This window comes from Labrus bergylta, chromosome 10 (assembly GCF_963930695.1).
Source record: "Labrus bergylta chromosome 10, fLabBer1.1, whole genome shotgun sequence".
NCBI lineage: Eukaryota > Metazoa > Chordata > Actinopteri > Labriformes > Labridae > Labrus > Labrus bergylta.
In genome coordinates, this window is record NC_089204.1 from 8950557 (window position 1) to 8969624 (window position 19068).

At 39.4% G+C, this 19068-nt stretch overlaps 3 protein-coding genes across 3 annotated transcripts; 1 reads left to right on the plus strand and 2 right to left on the minus strand.

Moving 5' to 3' along the window:
• Nucleotides 1-1465: 1465 nt before the first annotated feature.
• Nucleotides 1466-8868, minus strand: LOC109987221 (zinc finger protein SNAI2-like). The gene is made up of 3 exons (XM_020638240.3): nucleotides 7747-8868; nucleotides 4760-5386; nucleotides 1466-3275 (listed from the first exon to the last, which is right to left on the minus strand). The coding sequence occupies exons 1-3, from the start codon at nucleotides 7823-7825 to the stop codon at nucleotides 3097-3099; spliced, it is 885 nt and encodes a 294-aa protein (XP_020493896.1). The 5' UTR covers nucleotides 7826-8868; the 3' UTR covers nucleotides 1466-3096.
• A 135-nt stretch (nucleotides 8869-9003) lies between these two features.
• Nucleotides 9004-16407, minus strand: cyp17a1 (cytochrome P450, family 17, subfamily A, polypeptide 1). The gene is made up of 8 exons (XM_029278112.2): nucleotides 14806-16407; nucleotides 14574-14712; nucleotides 13348-13583; nucleotides 13178-13264; nucleotides 11920-12138; nucleotides 10669-10838; nucleotides 10339-10442; nucleotides 9004-9789 (listed from the first exon to the last, which is right to left on the minus strand). The coding sequence occupies exons 1-8, from the start codon at nucleotides 15214-15216 to the stop codon at nucleotides 9509-9511; spliced, it is 1647 nt and encodes a 548-aa protein (XP_029133945.2). The 5' UTR covers nucleotides 15217-16407; the 3' UTR covers nucleotides 9004-9508.
• On the plus strand, nucleotides 16371-18220 carry borcs7 (BLOC-1 related complex subunit 7). Its single transcript, XM_020638258.3, has 5 exons — nucleotides 16371-16552; nucleotides 16800-16862; nucleotides 17012-17055; nucleotides 17150-17170; nucleotides 17296-18220. Exons 1-5 carry the CDS (start codon nucleotides 16421-16423, stop codon nucleotides 17345-17347), a joined length of 312 nt encoding a protein of 103 aa, XP_020493914.1. The 5' UTR covers nucleotides 16371-16420; the 3' UTR covers nucleotides 17348-18220.
• The last annotated feature ends 848 nt before the right edge of the window (nucleotides 18221-19068 follow it).

Below are 19068 nucleotides of genomic sequence, written 5' to 3' on the forward strand. Positions count from 1 at the left end.
ATGTTCCCTCTCCTCTCCTACATCCCACACACCTCAGCATTTTCTCAGCAAACATAGAAGTCCTCATCCTATGCCACACATCAGCAGATGTCTTGGTAACAAGTGTAATCCGGTGTCATTTGCAGGGCATCAGAGGCCTGTGATTGGGCACTTTATGGAAACACTCACACACTCCCTGTGGAAAATACCAGCATAATCTGATTGTCAATGTGTCTATTAGTTCCCGAGCGATCATATACACACAAATACACACACCCACAAACACATGCACACACGTTTTACAGTATCTGTTGGCCTAATATTGAGGTCTAAAATAGGCTCCATGTCTTGACAGCAGCTAAATTGGTCATTGCTGTCTTGTATTACTGACACACAGTAAGATGGAGAGCTGCCCTCATGCCTAATATAACAGCTTTCCATGTATTTATAGGCCTGCGGAGAGTCAGAATAGTATCTGTATGTATTGAAAATGAACCTGGCTCATTGGTAGGGAATATTTAGACCTTGTTCCACAGACAGTTACTATTCATAGCATTCCATTACATCACAACAGAGCCATTCTGGTGGATAAACAACAGGTGCTCAGACTCATACTACAGGTGCAGGGCAGGCCAAGTGTTTGCAGCCTTGTGACACCTCGTCAAGTATGTTTGCTGCTGATGGAAAAACTTGGATCATCATTTTTAATAAACTTTACACTCTCGTCTTCCAAAGAGCCTGCAGTTTTTACCGGTTTCATATGCTGGTAAATAATCATTGGATTACCGTCTCAATATTGAGTCTAATTTAAGTATAGATTTTGGGATTCCCCAAGGCTGTATGTTCATGGGGCCACCTTCTGACGAGTAAATCTTTCTGAGCATCTTGTCACGAGTCTATTGAAAAAATACTGCATTTACTCCAGAATGAGTTATCACCTGTCTGTGATCACCAGAACAAAAGACTGCAGGGTAAACAGGCTGTTGCTGAAGCTGGTCTTTAAGTATCCTCTAGGCCTCCTCACTGATGCTTATTAAAGGGTTTACAGTGATTAACTTTGGAGTTTTAATCACCAGTCCAGCATATTCCATGCTAGTTTACGCAGAAAAATGCGCTATACAAGCTCAAGCCCATTTGCCATGTTTCCTGTCAAAATGCTTCCCCTCTGTAATATTTAAATTGCCCTCATGTTGTCTTTAAGGTTTATTCATTTGATTGTAAACTTGTGATGTCAACGTCTGTGATGCTGGTTTCTAGAAACCTAATACTTTTCACTAACTCTGCCTGTCCATTCTAACTTAGACACAAATATGGAGGGTTGTGAGAATTCATGTAAGGTAACCTTTGTTTACAGTGAAATACATTTTGGATTTCTATGTCAAAGATGACATCCTCTCTGTCCGGTGAAACACAAAGATTTTCATTTGTTTCTTCATATCATCACACTGTTACACAATGAAACAAGTAAAATAAAAGAGCAGTTTTATAGCAAGAGCATTTTTAATACAAAATAACAAAACAATCTAGCTTTTATCAAAGCATGACGTTATTTAACTCACACAATTAAAGATGATTTCAAACAAAAAAACTATTTTATGTAAGCTACAAACAAAACCGATACATCTAAGTAATTGTCTCAATGTTATGCAATGCTGTCTTAATATAACAAACCTGCCTATGAAATGCCTGAAGTCTTTTGAATAGATGTAACTTGTTTGGCCCTTTGACATAAATGAAACACATTTTATCTTTGGATGACCTTTATTCATTTTGTATGTCACATGTGAGTATCAAGTGTCTTTTTCACTCTCTCTAGTGAGATAATGTTAATCTTTCTGTGGGTTTCTTTTGTGGGTGTGCTTTTCTAAATATGTCCACTAGAATTTGCTTTGTTGAGGCTTTACATATTTGTCATTTCATTGGTTAGTGCTATAAACTGTAGGCATGGATTTCTGTGATTGTTGTTGACTCAGCTGTAGTTTTGTGCAACATTGTAAACATTAAATACACATATACTACTAAGAAATGTTTCAAGGGATGACACTGTCAGGGAAATGTTATAATGTGGGAGTAAAATGCCTTCTGCTCAGTATGAGATGTGCTCCAGTCATCTCCGTTGTCTGATGTCAGGAGGTCAGAAAACTACTTTTCTTGACTTGATGTTCCAATAAATTCAAACATGTAAAACATTATTGAAACTCTAAGTTTGGCTCAAACAAAGATGTAAACATTATCAACAACCGGACTATGTGCTGGCTCCAGAACCAAACAGGAAGCAGCAAACTACCTAAGAAATAAACATTGAGCCCATAAGATGCAATCTTTGGCTTATTTGTTGCTCATCCTGATCTTGTGAGACTACATTGAACATCTCATTTTTGACTCATTCAGTGATCATTTGTCTGATTTATTTCTCCCAAGGGTCCCTTTGTAGCAATACAGAGACAAAATGAGGGACTTTTATGAGACTTGTGTTATAAGTGTGATCCAGCCAGGGTTCAAACTGGGCACCTCCTTACTGTATGACAGCTGCACTAACTACTGCACTACTAGTTCCAACCAGAATCTAATGTACAAAAGATCACATTTTTCTATAATCTCTTAGAGAGCTCAAGGCAACATGACCAAATATATTGCTCATTTAACTGTCCAAAACTCATATATTCTCAGTGAAAAGTTATGTAAACATCACAGATAGGAAGCTTGTACCATCATTTAGTTAGCATTTCTGCTCAACAGTTAATCAAGCTGATTAAAATTTTGAACGAAAAAAAAGTATGCCTTTCCGTTGTTTACTGGTGAGTAGTCTACTTTATGTATACAGTAGCTTTAGCTCAGTGGGAATGTATTATGAATGTAATGAATTGTGTGTTTTAACAGACTTCTTACGATTCCATGGCTACAATTTCAAGTGCCTTTGTGAAATCGCTTTCATATGTCATCCCATGAACTAGCTGTTCCATTAATCAGGCATGGGGATAAGCCAACCACATACCAAGTTACGAAATATTTTAGTGATCTTTTGAGACGGTACCAAAATACACCAATATACCAAAATATACCAAAAGAGAGACTCATCTGAAGACATTTTCCGGCCAGGCTGAAGTTCACAGGATGTCAGGACAGTGAGCAGCCCGCCTCTTTGTGCTTGGCTAACAGTGAGATCCTGGAGAAGGTCTTAAAGCAGCTGGTACACTGGTACTTTTTCACTTCAGAGTGGGTTTGGAGATGAGCTCGCAGGTTGGATCGGTCAGCAAAAGCTCGGCTGCAGTGGAAGCATGAGAATGGTTTCTCTCCTGCAGAAAGAACACACAGATGTCTTGTCAGTTTAATGTCAGGCGTTATAAGTTCCTGTTTACTTTTTGCATGGAATGAGTAATACTCAACATAAATTATCAACTTACAACTTATACATACTTATGCTTGCTGTCAAATACAGTGAGGAAACCCTTAAATAAGATATGATAAGCCTTAATTTACTGTATATAAGAAAATAATGTAGACAATGCAGATGATGCTTAAACCTGCATTTCTTCCACTGGTCAGTAGGGGGGGACTCCACTGGTTAAGTCTGAATTTATAAAGCCAGATTTGTAAATGACTTATCATCTTAGTAAACCTTTTCTTAGTGACTTTATGGTGTCAATAGATAGTTTCAAGTACTCTTCAATACATCTAAAAGTCCCTTTTAGAGTCAAATCAACAAAAAAAAAGGTAAATGGACTTGAGCTTGAATAATTCTTTTCTTGTCTTGTAGAGTTCTTTTCTGACTTCTCAAAGTGCTTTTTCCACCGCAGGTCACACCTATTCACACACAGTCACACTGATGGCAGAGGCTGCTATGTAAAGTGTCCATCAGTATTAACTTATCCATTCATACTCATTCACAGGCTGCTGACGTAACAGTGACAACGTCTGAGCCACAACCACCGCACAAAGAACAGTATTCTTAACGACAAGTACCTGTGATAGACAAGGCACTATTACTACCTGTCCACCATGACAGAGATGTATTAATGCATATCCACATATGGACACTTGTATTTCCCTAATCAACATAAAAATGGTAAAAATGTCAAACAAGAGGCTTTAAAATGGGACTCGCAAATCAGGCGGTGTTGTATGAGCCAAAGCACAGAAATAAGTACAGATGAAAAGGGATAGCAGTTAACTACAATTTATGAAAAGACAAAAAAGACGCAAACTTAGAAAAGACCTGTGCCAATTTGTCAACACATAACAGGAATGAAGAAAACCTGCTGCTTAAGGTTTACATTTTTACCAAGTACCACAACATAACAAAAAGAGACAACACAGGAACACATGACAAACAGATAGCAAGAGGTACAAACAACCACTGATTAAGCTAGCAGAGATATGGTTTTTTACCAGTCCTTAGCCTTTCTGCTCATCAGGCTGCCTTCTCAAATAACCTGAAACAACTAACGGAAAGGTGGCTTCAATAACTTCACCGGTCACAAACTAAGGCAACAGTTAGCGTGCAGGCTCCCACATTTATTCCCTTCACATTTAAGTCGTCTGGAAACATTCTGGTTGTTGTTGTCCTCTGTGCCATTTGCCTGGTGCTGTATGTTTAGTTTTGTCCTTTTGTTTGGTTGTGTTGTTGTTATTTGGTTGTTGTGACTGCAAAGGCGATTGTCTAAAGGCAATCTTTGATTGTCTACATGCAGGTTGTCCTAAACTGTATTGTTTTGAGCTCACACTGTTCATATCAAATGTGTTGTTCAATGACAAGATGTTAAATGTGTGCTTTACTTGCCTGTGTGTGTTCGTATATGTCCCTGAAGCAGCCAGGGTCTGGAGAATGCCTTGCCACAGAGTTTACACACACAGGGCAGTGTGTGTGTCCTGATGTGCATTTTGAGTGCTCCGAGGCTGACGTACTCCTTCTCACAATATTTACAGCTGAAGGACTTCTTACTGCTCCAATCACACTGAAGCTGCTTGTGTTTGGCCAGGCCCGAATAGCTCAAGTGCCCTTCATGACAGTCCAAACACTCAAAGTTCTCCTGGCTGCTGCTGCTGCCGGGAAGGACAACTGGAAATAGGGCCAGAAGAGGGAGGGACGAAGGGAGGATGCTCTCTCTCCTCCTGTAGTCTCCTGTGACATGCTGGATTTCCAGGTTCACTTTGGAACAGGGTTCAACGGCTGATTCACAGGCTTCTGTTGGGCTTCTCCTATTAGCCTCTGAAGAGTATCCTAAAAGTGAGAGGGGGAAGGTGTTTGACGAGGATGGAGGATGCAATCGTTCTTTTCTTAGAGGAAGAGGAGAGGAGGAGAGAGACTGGGATATCTGCTGTGGGCAAGGGCTCATGGCTGGATAATAATGCTGTGCAGGGATGTACTTGTGCTGTGGGGGGTCTTTGTGTGTGTCTCGGGTGGCCCCTATGATAACAAAAAAACACATCAACATGTTTTCATCAGAACAGTTTCTTATTTACACATCTAGCATCATAATGTGTCACACGGGATTGGGTATGTGGAAACCTGATGAAGGCTGGTCCAATAGTCTCTCCCCTTTTGGCTCTGTTTTCGGTCTAGTGAGGAAAGATCATTCTCTTAAACTACCTCATGTGCCACTGTGATCACTGAAGTTCTCTTACTTTGTATTTTTGCTGTTTGCTTCTGAGCATGTAGTGTCTATTGTTTCATACAGCCTTTACTTTGTACTAACTTTTGCAGTAGTAGATGGTTGCTATTTTATGTCTGGAAGTGAACCAAAGCATTAAAAACTGCGGGCCGGACACAACAAGCTGTAATTCAATAAATAACGCAGAGAGGAGGTTATATGTTCATTATTGTACTGATTATTATTCTCTGTTGGGTTTAAACATTTTCCTTTGCATGATCGAGACTTTGTATTTTAAATTCACATGGATATATTAGACAAGACAAATACACACCACATGTGTCTGGTGTGTCAAAACATCAGAAAGACCACCTTCCTTTGTCAAAGCATCCACACATCAATTCTCAAAAAAACAGCAACAATTTATGACATTTCTTCTCACATTGTTAATGTAAGTGATGAGGTCTATGTCCTTTTTGAAAAATGTAAGAATCCTTATTTGCTTTTATGGCGATTCTCAGTCAGATGGAAGACACCTTGAGATGAAAACATCAGATTTAAAAGCAAGTTTGGAGGACACAAAGCCCCAATCATTTCTCACAACATCCTAAATTTAAAGTCTTTTTTAAATGTAAGTATGAGGTTAGAAAAGAAGATTTCATCCACACACAAAAACACTAACATGAATACTCTGAATGTGACAAACTCTTTCAAAATGTACAGGTCATCACCATCTGCGGTCCTTTCTAGCAAACTAAGTAAATCAGTTCGGCCAAGTTTTACACATTACATCACTGTATGTTTTTCTAGAACTTGAATATAACTCAGTCTTATTACCATCTCTCCTTTCATGGTCCCATTCTGATGGTAATGGAAGTTCATCAATATAGTGGGGTGGGGAGGGTGGAAGGCTCAAGCTCGCTTTAAGGGCTGTATTGGAACAAATACAAAGGTCGAAGGAGGGATTTGTCAGGAGGAGCCTGGAAGGCCGCTACATAGCCTCTTAAGGCTGTTTAATGGGGCCCTTCTGGTCTCTCAAGGACCCTGGGACAATGCTGTAACTCTTTAGGGACGGATTTTGCACCTGCTAAACACAAAACCACATTTTTGTTTGTGGTCCGACTAAACTCCTTTTGCTTTATAATGCTATTTTCCTTCAATAACTGTGAATATAAACAGATCTATGAGCTCTGAAAGGTAGTTCTGGTTTAAAGATGTAGTCTTATCATTTTATGAATACTTTAATATTTGAAGTCCTAAAAAAAACCTACCAAGGTACATCAAATATATAAATCTAACAGTAATATAGGATTTTTTTTCAATAGATAATAGTGACTTAATCATTGAAAAAAACATCATATTTCTAGATATACCTCAGGGCTATATAAAACAGACAACACCTGGGCTGTGGTGTTCACTTTACCTTAGCTGAACCAATGAGAGGCAAGGGATGATTAACATGTGAAACTCAATAAAGAAAAATTATAGCCTTATTATTCACTTTTATTAATGAAAAGTGGAGAATTACTTCAACAAATATAGCTTTTGCAAGTGAAAAATACAAAAAAAGGTCTCTTCACAATTCAAACAGGATATATCTGGTTGTAGAACTGAGACATTTCTTATCTACATTATATGTAAATGAGACATTTCTTCCCCCATTGTCTTTAACTTCTCACCTCAAACATTTGGTAAAGGCACATTTGTTTTCAATTTGTATGAACAAAAAGTTCAAAAGATTATGAATTATTGAACATAACATAAGTTAAGTTAAGGTACAAACATGTACTTTAAGGAAAGTTGATTCTAATTTTTTTTAAGTCATATCAAAACTAAATGAATAATTCTGAAACTTTGATTGTTTTTTAATGATGTATACATTTTTCAAAGAAGACAGAAGACAGAGAAAAAGTATGTGCATTCTACAGAAGTGTCTATATAAGTTAAGGTAACTCAAAGCTGTAGGGCTGCAGTAACTTCCCTCAGATAAGTCAAGTAACTTACCAGCACATTTCTATTTGATCAAAATAATAATAATCGGCTACTCAAGCTAAGTGAGTGGCAAAGGACCACTTTTCTTTACTTTACCCCTCTGACCAATTTAACAGTAAAGGTCATTTTTTTCTTCTTTTCAAATATATTTCTCTATGTTATGATGAGGTCAGTGGAGTCTTACCCTCTGCCTTTGAGCTCAGTCTTCCATAGTTTGGTATTTTACTGCTCTGATGTTTCTTCACCAGGAAAGACCGCGGCATGTTGTCGCCTCTTCTGGACTTAGTATAGAGTGACAGTGGACTTGAGCCGCCGTTAACGGAAGCAGCTGTCGCTGAGGGACCGTGCTGAGTTCACGGTGTGTCCGCCTGCACGCAGCCTCGCGACGGTCAGGTGTGAGCCAAGGGTCGCGCGGGGGAATTTCCATAGACATCAGTGCCGAGCCAATTACAATAATAGGACAAGTGCAGGGGGCGGACTCTGTGTGTCAATCAGCATACCCCAACAAAACAGGTGTATGAATGGTGATCGGCGTTCATTGAAGGCGCAGAAACACTTGAAACTGCGTTTCAGGGCTGGAGCGGGTTTGTTCAAGCACACACTTGAAGTGGGTAGCTTCCTACTCTCCCCGCCAATGAAATGAAACAGCAGAAAGGCTCCCTTCTTTGTAGTAAGCTAGGCTATGGGAACAATTTCACTGTGTAGGTAACTAATTTTATTTATTTTTTTAATTTTCATCTCCCCTCCATCTTGGTTTGTAAGCATTTTTGAAGCCATCTTTATATATTTTGATATTCGATGTTAGGCTTATTTTTCTTGTTTTAGAGCTGCTCTTCATGAAAAGTGACACAACTTCACTAAGATTTATCATTGAAAAAGGGTATTAATCATAGATAGTTACAATTACTGTCATTCTACATAAATTCCATCATTTTACAAAACTATAAATAGAATGAACTCATCAAATGCATTGTTAATAATCCAACTATTGTAATTTTGCAAACCATTACAATAAACAGTGTCTGGTAATGGCCTTTTGTCATGATTCAGTGGTTGAGGAGTTAGCAGTCATGCTGAAGTTCAATTTCACATAAAAAACCCATTCTGCAGCAGAACTAACCATCTCTGTATTAATCTAGTTCATGTTGCTTTAAGCGTTAGTAATCACTGGACTAAACAGCTAAATGTAAAGTCGTTCAGACATAATAAACTTCTACTAATACAAAGAACAGTTTTCTTTTTGTAATGAAATGCAGTAAGATGCCATGTTATAGTTCTGTATTTTCTATTTATTGTTTTTGCAAAGTTGCCATTAACAAAATCTCTGTTGATTATAATTTAAATAATTGTCATTGAAATAAGATTTTTGTTCACAAAAAGCTTGATGATTAACAGGAGCCTACAAAGGCATAAGAAGAATTTGAGAATAAAAAGTCTGTTGGAAACTTTATAAGGGAGGCTTTCAGTCGGGTAGAATAAAGACATGTTATACACATGTCTTTAGAATAGTTACATTTAAGCCCCCCTTGATTTATTTTGTATTGTGGGTGAAACAACATTGATTACCAGCTTTTTAGATTCGGCAAAACTCCCTGTTTGCACACAATTAAATGCTCTGATCCAAAAATGCTCTGATCACAAAACAATGGTAATAAATACAATTCAAATAATACAGTTTTTCCTGTTGTATACATGTCGATGTCTCACTGCTGCTCTCTAAATATCTGTTTTTTTCTTCTCTATTTTATGGCAGCGTGCGCTCTGGGTGAGATTTCAATACAATATCAGGTAATAATGTCCTGTGCACAAAACGATGCTATGATATTCCTGGTCCAGTGCTCCATGCTCCATCATATCGCATGATGTGAATTTGGCTGAGAAAAAAAAGCCCAGTACACTCTTCAGTCGAACCTCAGTTGCAAAGCTGTTAGGAACATGGGGCCATTTCAACATGGCTGGCACTTGATTCTCTCCCATCCTGGTCTGGGTGTGGCGTTCACGTTGTACTTGGCAGGCTGGAGGACCACACCGAACTTGCCCTCTAAACTGGGCAGGGGTTGGCCCGATGGGACAGAGAGGGTGAAGCGTTGTAAGATGCAGGACAGAAAGAGAAAGAGCTCCATCTTAGCCAAAGCCTCTCCCAGACACACCCTAACCCCAGCACCAAATGGCAGGTAGCTGGCTGACGGGATGATCAGGCCTGTGCCTTCACTGTTCAAGAACCGACCTGCAGAGGATAAAACAGAGAATCAGAATCAAACACAAGGAGAATAAGTGTGTATGTTTTTTTTTTCTTGACAACAAGGTAGCAGCTGCTCTCTGTAAAACACTTTTGCAACCTTGCAGCACAAAATAGATAATTTAGCCTTTAATGAACGTTTACATCAAGAAAACTAAAAACAGGAAACATAATTAGAGACGATGACAAAGTGTTTCTGAGGGAGTTTAATTTAATATTTTGTATATGAAAGGATGAGTTAATACTGATGTCCACTTTACATTGCAGCCTCTACCATCAGTGTGTGAATGGGAAGGTGGGACCTGTGGTGTAAAAAGCGCGTTGAGTAGTCAGAAGACTAGAAAAGTGCTATACACGCTCAAGTCTATTTACCATTTCCCCCTTATCTCCTCGATAACAGTAACTTTTTTTTTTTTTCACAAGATCTGTAAATAAATGACTTCATTGAACTGTCAAAGTCAACATTTAGCCTTTTTTTAACAGACACTTTCAATGGTGCAACCTTTTCAGCATGAAATATTGCAAGCTTCCTCTCACCAGGGTCAAAGAGCTCAGGGTTCTTCCATTCCTTCTCATCATGATGCAAAGACCACAGGTTGATGATGACTCGAGTTCCCTTCCTCACTGTGAAGTCCCCGATGCTACAAAAAAGCCCAAGGGAAAGCAAGAGGAAGTTTATAAGACAGTTTCCCTTTACATTTAATGTTTGTTATTTTTCTGTGCAGGAAATGATCATCAGCAAATTCTTCAGGAACGATCCAGTTTGTCTCATACTAGGTATATTGTATTGATTGCTGTTTTCTTTTCATCATGTGAGACATGAACGACAGTGAATGGCCTTAAATGTCAAGGTAGTGCTGAGTGTACCTGCTGTCACTGAGGGCCATGTGGGGGATAAGCAGAGGGGCCACAGGGCGGATCCTTAACACCTCTCTGATGGTGGCCTCCAGGTAAGGCAGACTGCCTCTGTCACTGAGCTGGGGGGACCTGTCTCCGCCCACTTTACTGTCCAGCTCCTCCTGGATATGTCTTTGAACCTAAACACACACACACACACACACAACCACAATGACAAATGTCCATAAGAAAAATACATTTAGGCTACATGTTGTTGTTTTTTTGTCTTTTATATTAGATTTAAAAAAAAAAATGGTTTAATGAACCCCTTATTCAGTCCTTGGATATGAAAATAGTTTATACATTTAAAGATATAGACAAGGCAGTTACTTCAACTAACTAACTTCTTCTTACTTACTGGTAAACTGTAGTATAAGAGATATATTAACACAATGGTACTTCCTCTCGGGGTGCCAGTAGCCTAGTGGTTAGTGCGAGCGCCCCATGTACAGACACTATAGTCCTCCAGCAGCTTGGGTTTGGATCTGACCTGTGGCTCCTTTCTTGCATGCCCCCGCTCTCTTTCTCCCCCCGATGTCTGACTCTATCCACTGTCCTATCTCTAAATAAAGTCAATAAAAGCCCCCACCCCCCAAAAAACAAAAGCAAAAAACAAACACATGTCCTCTGAAACTTGCTGGTGATGCTGTAGATGCAACATCCTAAACAGGTTTCAGAAGAGACGGTTTTAAATCTCAGTTATAAACATGCAGTATGTCCATCATTTCATGGATTTAAAAAACAAATGATGTGGCAATTATAGAAGACAGTCCAAGCTAATGAGATAACTGCCAATCAAGCTGACTGGGAGGGAAGCATATTTCCTAAACCTATAACTAAAACATTTAGGAAATAACTTTCATCTGTCGATGCAGTTTTAAATACATCTCAATGGAGTCAGAGTAGCCTCTAGTGGCCAATTGAGAAACTGTAGCTAAATGTTAGATAGGCTTCCCTACAGCACACGTTTGGAATGACAAAAATAGGGGAAAATATAGAATTCATCGTTGAACATAACCAAAACCAAACTTCTTGAGCTTCCAACAAACAGCGAAGTAAAGTTGAAAACTGTCAAAGGTGTGAAAGTTTAGTAATGATATGAATACATAGACAGATACTGTCAAAACAGCCAATCATCCATACAGACAATGCAGGCTTTTAAATTGACATTTTAGTATAAATATTTTACAACCAAGGCAACTCCTCCACCTCCAGCTTTACCTGTGGATGATGGATGAGGTAAGTTATGGCCCATTTGAGCACGGTGCTGGTGGTTTCCACGCCGGCTCCGAAGATGTCTCCCACAGTCATGAGGAGGTGATCGTCACTGAGACCCACAGAGTCTGCCCCGAGCTCTACTGTGTTGTTGTTCTCAGCACTGCGCTTGGCTCTCAGCAGAGCATCCATCAGGTCCCTCTGCACAGAGTCACTGTAATCCACCTGAGAGGGGGTCACAATGGTTTGCATTTAACCATCTATAGAGCAAATTTAAATGACTTCCACAGTGACTACATTATATCTTTATTCCATTATTGCAAGCCCATAGAAAGCTAAAACATTAGTATTTTGAGACAGTTTGGCTGACTATGTCATCATCATGACGACCAATACTGTCCTTGTATGTAAAATCACATGTTACATATCCCATGTTTTCAAATGAAAATAATGGATATACTGCCATTTGATGCAAGATAGATGTCCAAGATTGGAGTTTGGTTGACATTCACCCCATTGTCCTTTCGGTCCTTCTTTTTCTTTGTAAGCAGTGGTGCAGTGCAGGCTATACGCAGGTATACGGGGTATACCCACATATTTTTCAGTCTCCATAGGGTACACCGGCTTCTAAATACCCTCGGATTCAAACCACTGACTGAATAACAATATCCGTTGCATGCTACAATTGTTTTCCTAGGATGGTGAAGGGATGACTCTCCCTACTCGGCCCCTAATTGGCTCACATGCAATAACTAAATATTCAAAAGGAGTCTTGCATGTAACTGTTTATAATAGGGGCAGATTATCCTCTGCTGGATGGGCCACATAAGAAAAGAGAGTTTAACCACTTCTTTAGGCACCGCTACACCACTGCCTGGAAGCTCAAAAAGTTTTTGGATGTGTGTGTGTGTTTTTCAAAACCTGCACATCAACAAAGAACCTATTCAGGTAAAAAACATTGCAGAAATCTCCCAAAAGTTCCCTAAAAGCTACAGTTTAATGTGATTTCATTGTGAAGACAAAACTAACCTAACGTTTTGGTCTAACTTAGGTGACAGAAAAACTGCACTATGTGTATCAATCAAACACGTGCCAGTTAAAGGCTTTATATGCGATTTTTCGCAGGCATGCAAGGTCTATATATTCCCATAATTTGGTTAAAAAAACATTTCTTTCTATTTGAATTGAATCGCGTGGGCACATACATACATTTGTATCTCATAGAGACATAATAGGACTATTAATAGCTAAATGTCAGCTGTACCTTGTGTTTATCATATTGCTTCTGTAGAAGTTGGTCTCTGATGGCAACACATTTCTTGAGAAGATGCAGATCAGCATTGGGAAAAATCTGTACAAAACAGAGAGGCGTCACGATTTGATGTTTGTGAAAACAGTGTTGTATATGCACACATATGGATTCATCTGGCCTACCTGTAACCAGGGGAAGATGTCCACCAGACTGTCCTTTGCTACTGTATCCACGATGCCCTGGCTGTAGCTCAGCATGGCCTCAAACTCTGGGTCTCCTCGGCGGTAGGACGAGTTAAAGCAGAGAGCACAGATGACATTGGTGACGGCCCTTGTCAGCTCAGGAGACAGATCCAGGGCCAGTCTAGCTGCTGCTGCCTCAGACAGGATTGCACACAGAGACTGAGCCTCTGCAGTGACTGAACAGGACAAGGGAGACAGACAATCTTAACTTATACACATACTTTTAAAACGTAGCCTCTGAAAATCTTACTTAACTATTCACTTATTTAAACTGTTTATTTTGCCTGTTTTAAAGCCTGACACATCTTATTTCTCTGGGCTGTATTTCTTCAATGTTGTACACATACAATAATGACTTGATCCTTCATTATCATGAACACACATACTGTTAATTATTTGACACATATACCAACCTACATCATAGATTGTCAGGAAGTTACTCCAGGTTACTCTGGAGGCAAAAGAAGCTCTTTTAATATCTCATTGTGATGTGCTGTGAAGGGCCGGCTCCCTTTTACTGAAATCTTATGAATCAAGTATCAAGAATGATGTATTGAAAAACTAATAAGCACAATAATGAATAGTACAATCACTCATTTGTTGAAACCCCAACATGAATTTCGATTGTTTCTGTTGAATAGCTGCAGATGCTTCAGTTGTGCACATTTATAAAAATCCATCTGACCTTCCTGAAGGACTGAACACAGTAGTGAAATAACTTTATGGTCTATCCATATTTTGAAAAAAGCAAACACTGCCAAATGTTAAAGGCTTGGTAATCAAACATTAACAGTTTACATCTGGAAGATTTTAAGGTTTAAAGGAAAACTCTTTGTAGGGAGCTCTTCGGGTTATTGTTTTTTAAAATTCTTTGACAGAAACACATTTATTCCTCAGGCTGTGTTTGTATTATGAATTCCAGGGATACAAAAAAGCTAAATGTATTAGCTTTGGGGATGTATCTCAGATGTAAGATAGAGTGTCTGTTTTTTTGTTGTTATGGCTGAACCAGAACAGAACTTCCAATATTCATCATTTATGCTTCAGTGTGTTTGTCAAAACAGTCTCGATTAAGCGTGTGTCAGGGCCGCAAACAAAAAAGCATTTACAATTACCATCTTATGATGTCAGAGGAAACATATTGGAGGAGTGTAAACTATACTCACTTATCTTTTCGATGGCGGCAGAGCCCTCTCCAAACATGCACAGAGCTCCATGTACTATTTTCCTGTGGAATCTCCAGGTAGTACTGTAATCTCCAAATGCAATGTCCTTGCCATCTCTGGTCAGAACATCTGTTGTTACCTTCATCATGCGGGACAAGGTTGGAGAGGGAACACATTTCAAAGACTGATGATGCTAATAAAAAAAGAGACAATGAATAAGAGGTATACCCACGGTTCTGGGTCTTCCTGCAAATATCTTTCCTTTCTTCATCAACACTTCTTTGGCGTGTGTGTGGTGGTTGACGATGATGACACAATGGGAGCCCATCATCAGAGAGTAGGTCTGTCCATATTTCCGTTGTAGCTCTTTGAAAAGCAGGTGAGGAGGATGTGGGCTCCGCAAACTCAGAAGACTGCCGATCAATGGGAGTGATGGAAGGCGAGGGGGTTCCTGGGGGCCGTGCACAGACATCCTAAGCTTCAACTGCAGTGCCAGCAAAGCCAGACCCACAGCAAAAAACACACACAGTAACAGAAACACAGCCATATCTGCAGCTGAGGGCCCTGTCTGAGGGGTCTGGCTCAGTGGACGCAAAGCATTACAAAAGGAGTGCAGCAGGTTTCTGAGCAGCAGCAGGGCCATGCTTTTATTTAGCTCCTTCAATGCCAAATCCTTGACTGTGTAAGGCTGAGCCAGTTTCAACAAGATAAGAAGACACTTGATTCATTGAATCCCAACAAACACCATGATGAAACATTCATACACGACCGCTGTCAGAATGTAACCAGTATGGAAAAGTATCTATGTATTTTACTGTATTAAAGCTCCTGTAAGGGGTGTTTAGTGGTCATAAAACAGTCTCTTTGTAACCTATAGTAACACATACTGTAAGACCATCGGAGACTAGATTGATTATTTATATGGTTAGTATTACCTCCTTAAACTGGTGCCACAGGGTACATGCCAGATGTAGTGATTCACAGCACAGAAACAGCCTTTTTCCTTTAACATTGTCACCAGTTATTAATTTGACTTCAAAAAGAGTAGGATGAGATTTTTCCTGCTTACACATGTAAAGGACACACCGTGTACGACTATCATTTTGTTCACAGGGGTTGCCTAAATTGGCACTTAACAAAAGTTTCTCACACAAGCTTCAAAGCACAGTTTTAGGTTTGTACTTTTCTCGAGAATTAAAGACACTGTGAGATGACATTTTCAACTTGGCTACATGTCTATCATATCATGTCATAGCTGCAGCGAAGAACATTTTGTAAACAAATCTCAAACAAGAGGACATGCTTTAATCACCAAACCCAACCAACAAAATATAACTCAGTTCAAAATATCTCCATGCAGAAAAGCATATAAAATACAAAGGATAATTACCTGAATACAAATGGATTAAAGAATGAATGTTGCATAAGTGAGTTCTGAAAGCTAAACATTTCACTTTTGGGTTTCTATGAACTGATAACTTTTGTTTTATTTTATTTTATTAAATGAATTTGTGACATTTAGGCTCGCTGTCATAAAGTAGCATAGGTCATTTGTTATTTTATTTTGTACTGTAAAAGGAAATTGTCTTAATACATTTTTCTGGTAACGCCATTCTGTTCAGTTCATTTGATGCAGGCTACTTCTTTTTGTTATATGATTTATATATAACAAACATCTACTTTAAGCTGACCTTGAGATATTATTTAAATGATGTGAGGAAACAATTCGAGCGCTAACTTTTTCCAAGTTTTGCATCTTAAAGCAGCCTACACGCGTTTTAAGTAAACGCGTTTTTGTGTATTTTGGTCCTGCACGGGAACCATAGCCAGCCAAAACACAACAGAAGATGGCTTCAACTGAGACCCAACCACGGTTCGGCCAGTCGGTTAAAGGTTTGTTATCCGACAAGGTGGGCTCCTGTAGCGGGGATGTGATCGCAATGACACGCCAAGTGTTGAAGGGATCCCGTAGTCAGGAGGTAAAACCACGCGAGTGTTTGAAATGAACTAAACGATAGCAGCTGCTAGCTAACGCACAGTGACGTCACATATGCTGCACGGTATCAAATATAACAGCATTACTTTTAAAGCATTACTTTTAATTCATGTTTTCCAAAACATGGAAGTGGCTGCTTGGGAAATCTGGACTTAGTTGAATTCTCTGGTCATGAAATAAACATGTTTTTAATCATTTATGCTGTATTACTCAAAATGTCTCCCTTCCAGCTTCTTGGTCAAGCTGCAAGAAACATGGTGATTCAGGAAGACGCCATTCTGCACTCTGAAGACGTAAGTGTCCACACACAGTCAGTCAACATGATCACCATGACAACAGAACCACAAGCTGTTGCCTCAGAGACAACACGTGTTTATTAAGAAAGAGCTCCACGAGCTTGTGAGAGCTGCTCTTGATTTTGTGTTGTCATTTCTTCTCCCAGAGCCTGAGGAAAATGTCTATAATCACCACACATTTACAATACCAGTGAGTATCAATCAGCTGTTTACAAAGATCTGAAAACTAGATGAACATATTAACAGATTATCTCCCTGTGTCTGTCTGTCTGTCTGTCACAAAGGCAGGAGGCCATCCAGAAGAAGTAAGTCTAAACATGACACTCTGTTTAACATTTCACAGAAACATCATCGTCTGAGCAGAAAGCCACAACACAAACTCCTGACGTGCTCTCACTCTCGTGTGTTCTCTTGCTTCTCTCTCCTGCAGTGTGGAGCACTCTAAAAACCTGCAGGACCAGCTGAGACACTTGTTGAAGTGACGGAGCAACATGCAGCTCAAACCCTCGTTAGGAGGAGGGTGAACTGTTTACAAACTCTTTCTTAGCTGGACTTTGAGCATCTTTAGGGTTTAAAGTCGGACCACGAGGAAAACCTGCCAAAGTTCTGCTTTTACATCAGTCTGCTGGCCGGCAAAATGGGACGCTGCCGTTATGCTTGGTGCCAGCGCGATTTCTATACTTGGCTCTGCAAAGCAAGGACCATTGAAACTTGTTTTTTCTTCTTGAGTTTAGTAAAATAATGTTGACATTGTTTTCCATTTATTTATATAAAAAAAAACATTGTCTGCATCATCTTTGCTTCTCATAGTGCCACCCTAAAACGAATGAATAGTACAAAACTGTGTGAGAAGTAAACTTTCTTTTGTATGCCTGACTTTTTTATTATATAATTTGCATGGGAGTAGATAATCTGTATTGGCTTACACAGAACCCTTGATGGTAAAGATACTAATATGTGTTAATAAAACAGTCGTGGAAGTACGTACATGGATGTATGCATGGAAAAGTCTGTTTCCGGATTCCATCGTTGGCATTTTAAACTTGAGTCTACTGTAAATCAGGGCGATACAGTATGTCCCTCTTCTTTAATCTTTTGGAGGTGATGAATTGAGAAAAGTTCTTGCAGGGACACAGAGTCCACAGCACCTGTGGTTCAAGGACGGAGCAGATCTTGGCAGTACAACATGTAAATACCTTAGAGCACTCAGTGTTAAACCACCTTATTTGATGATTTCAGCCTTGTGTGTGGCGTTTGGCAAGATTCCATCCAGTTGATCCGATTGTACTTCCTTACAAATATAGTTTAACTTGCATTTAAATGATACATCAATAAATGACAATGAAAGATTACAAGTGTCCCTATCCTATTCTATACAGTCCTTCTTGTACATGTTAAAATGAGATGACAAGTTGTGGAAATAATTACATTTTTCTTCCTCCATAAAGTTGAGAAAGTGTAACTGAGAGCCTGTCATTGGCTACATCATCAGCTCGGGCATGTGTTAAGGTGAAATAGGACAAACTTATCAGCAGCCAGAAGGCCAAACAGCTGCTTGACCCTGACAGCGTCCCTGGGGCTACACTGCTGAGTCTTGTTAGCTGATGCTGCACGTGTTTCACACCACTATGTTGAGAGTTTGCTGCTGTTGAGCTGACTCAGGATGTGTCATAGGGCTGGATACATGAAAGGGACACACTGGCCTTCAATACAGCTGGCTGACAGAATGAGTGCCTGTGGAAACCATAGAGATTAACATCAAACACTTTGTTTTCAGGGGTGAATGCAAATCTGGGAGAGAGTCGATCTGTCATTTCTGAAGATTTTACAGTAAGATAAAGAAGATTTGAAATGAATGTAAAAACAAACCATTTGGTCTGCTTCTTGAACTCTATTTTCAGTGTCTTATCTACCACAACCAAATTAAAACATTGAGGGTTTTCAAATGTATTCTTAAGTACCACATTAACATTTGAGAATATCAAATCTCACTATTGGAGACATCCGTTGAGAAAACATCTTTTTGGGCTTGCTTACATTGGGATTCTGGTTTGACAACAGACTCACTCTCTTTGGAATATCCAATCAAAGGTACTCGTATAAATAAGAGGACCAGTCGGCAGTTTGCTCTGCTTAAAGTTTAAAGACTCATTAAAAAATGAAACATTTTCGCCTAAAGAAAAGGTTCATGCCATAGACATTT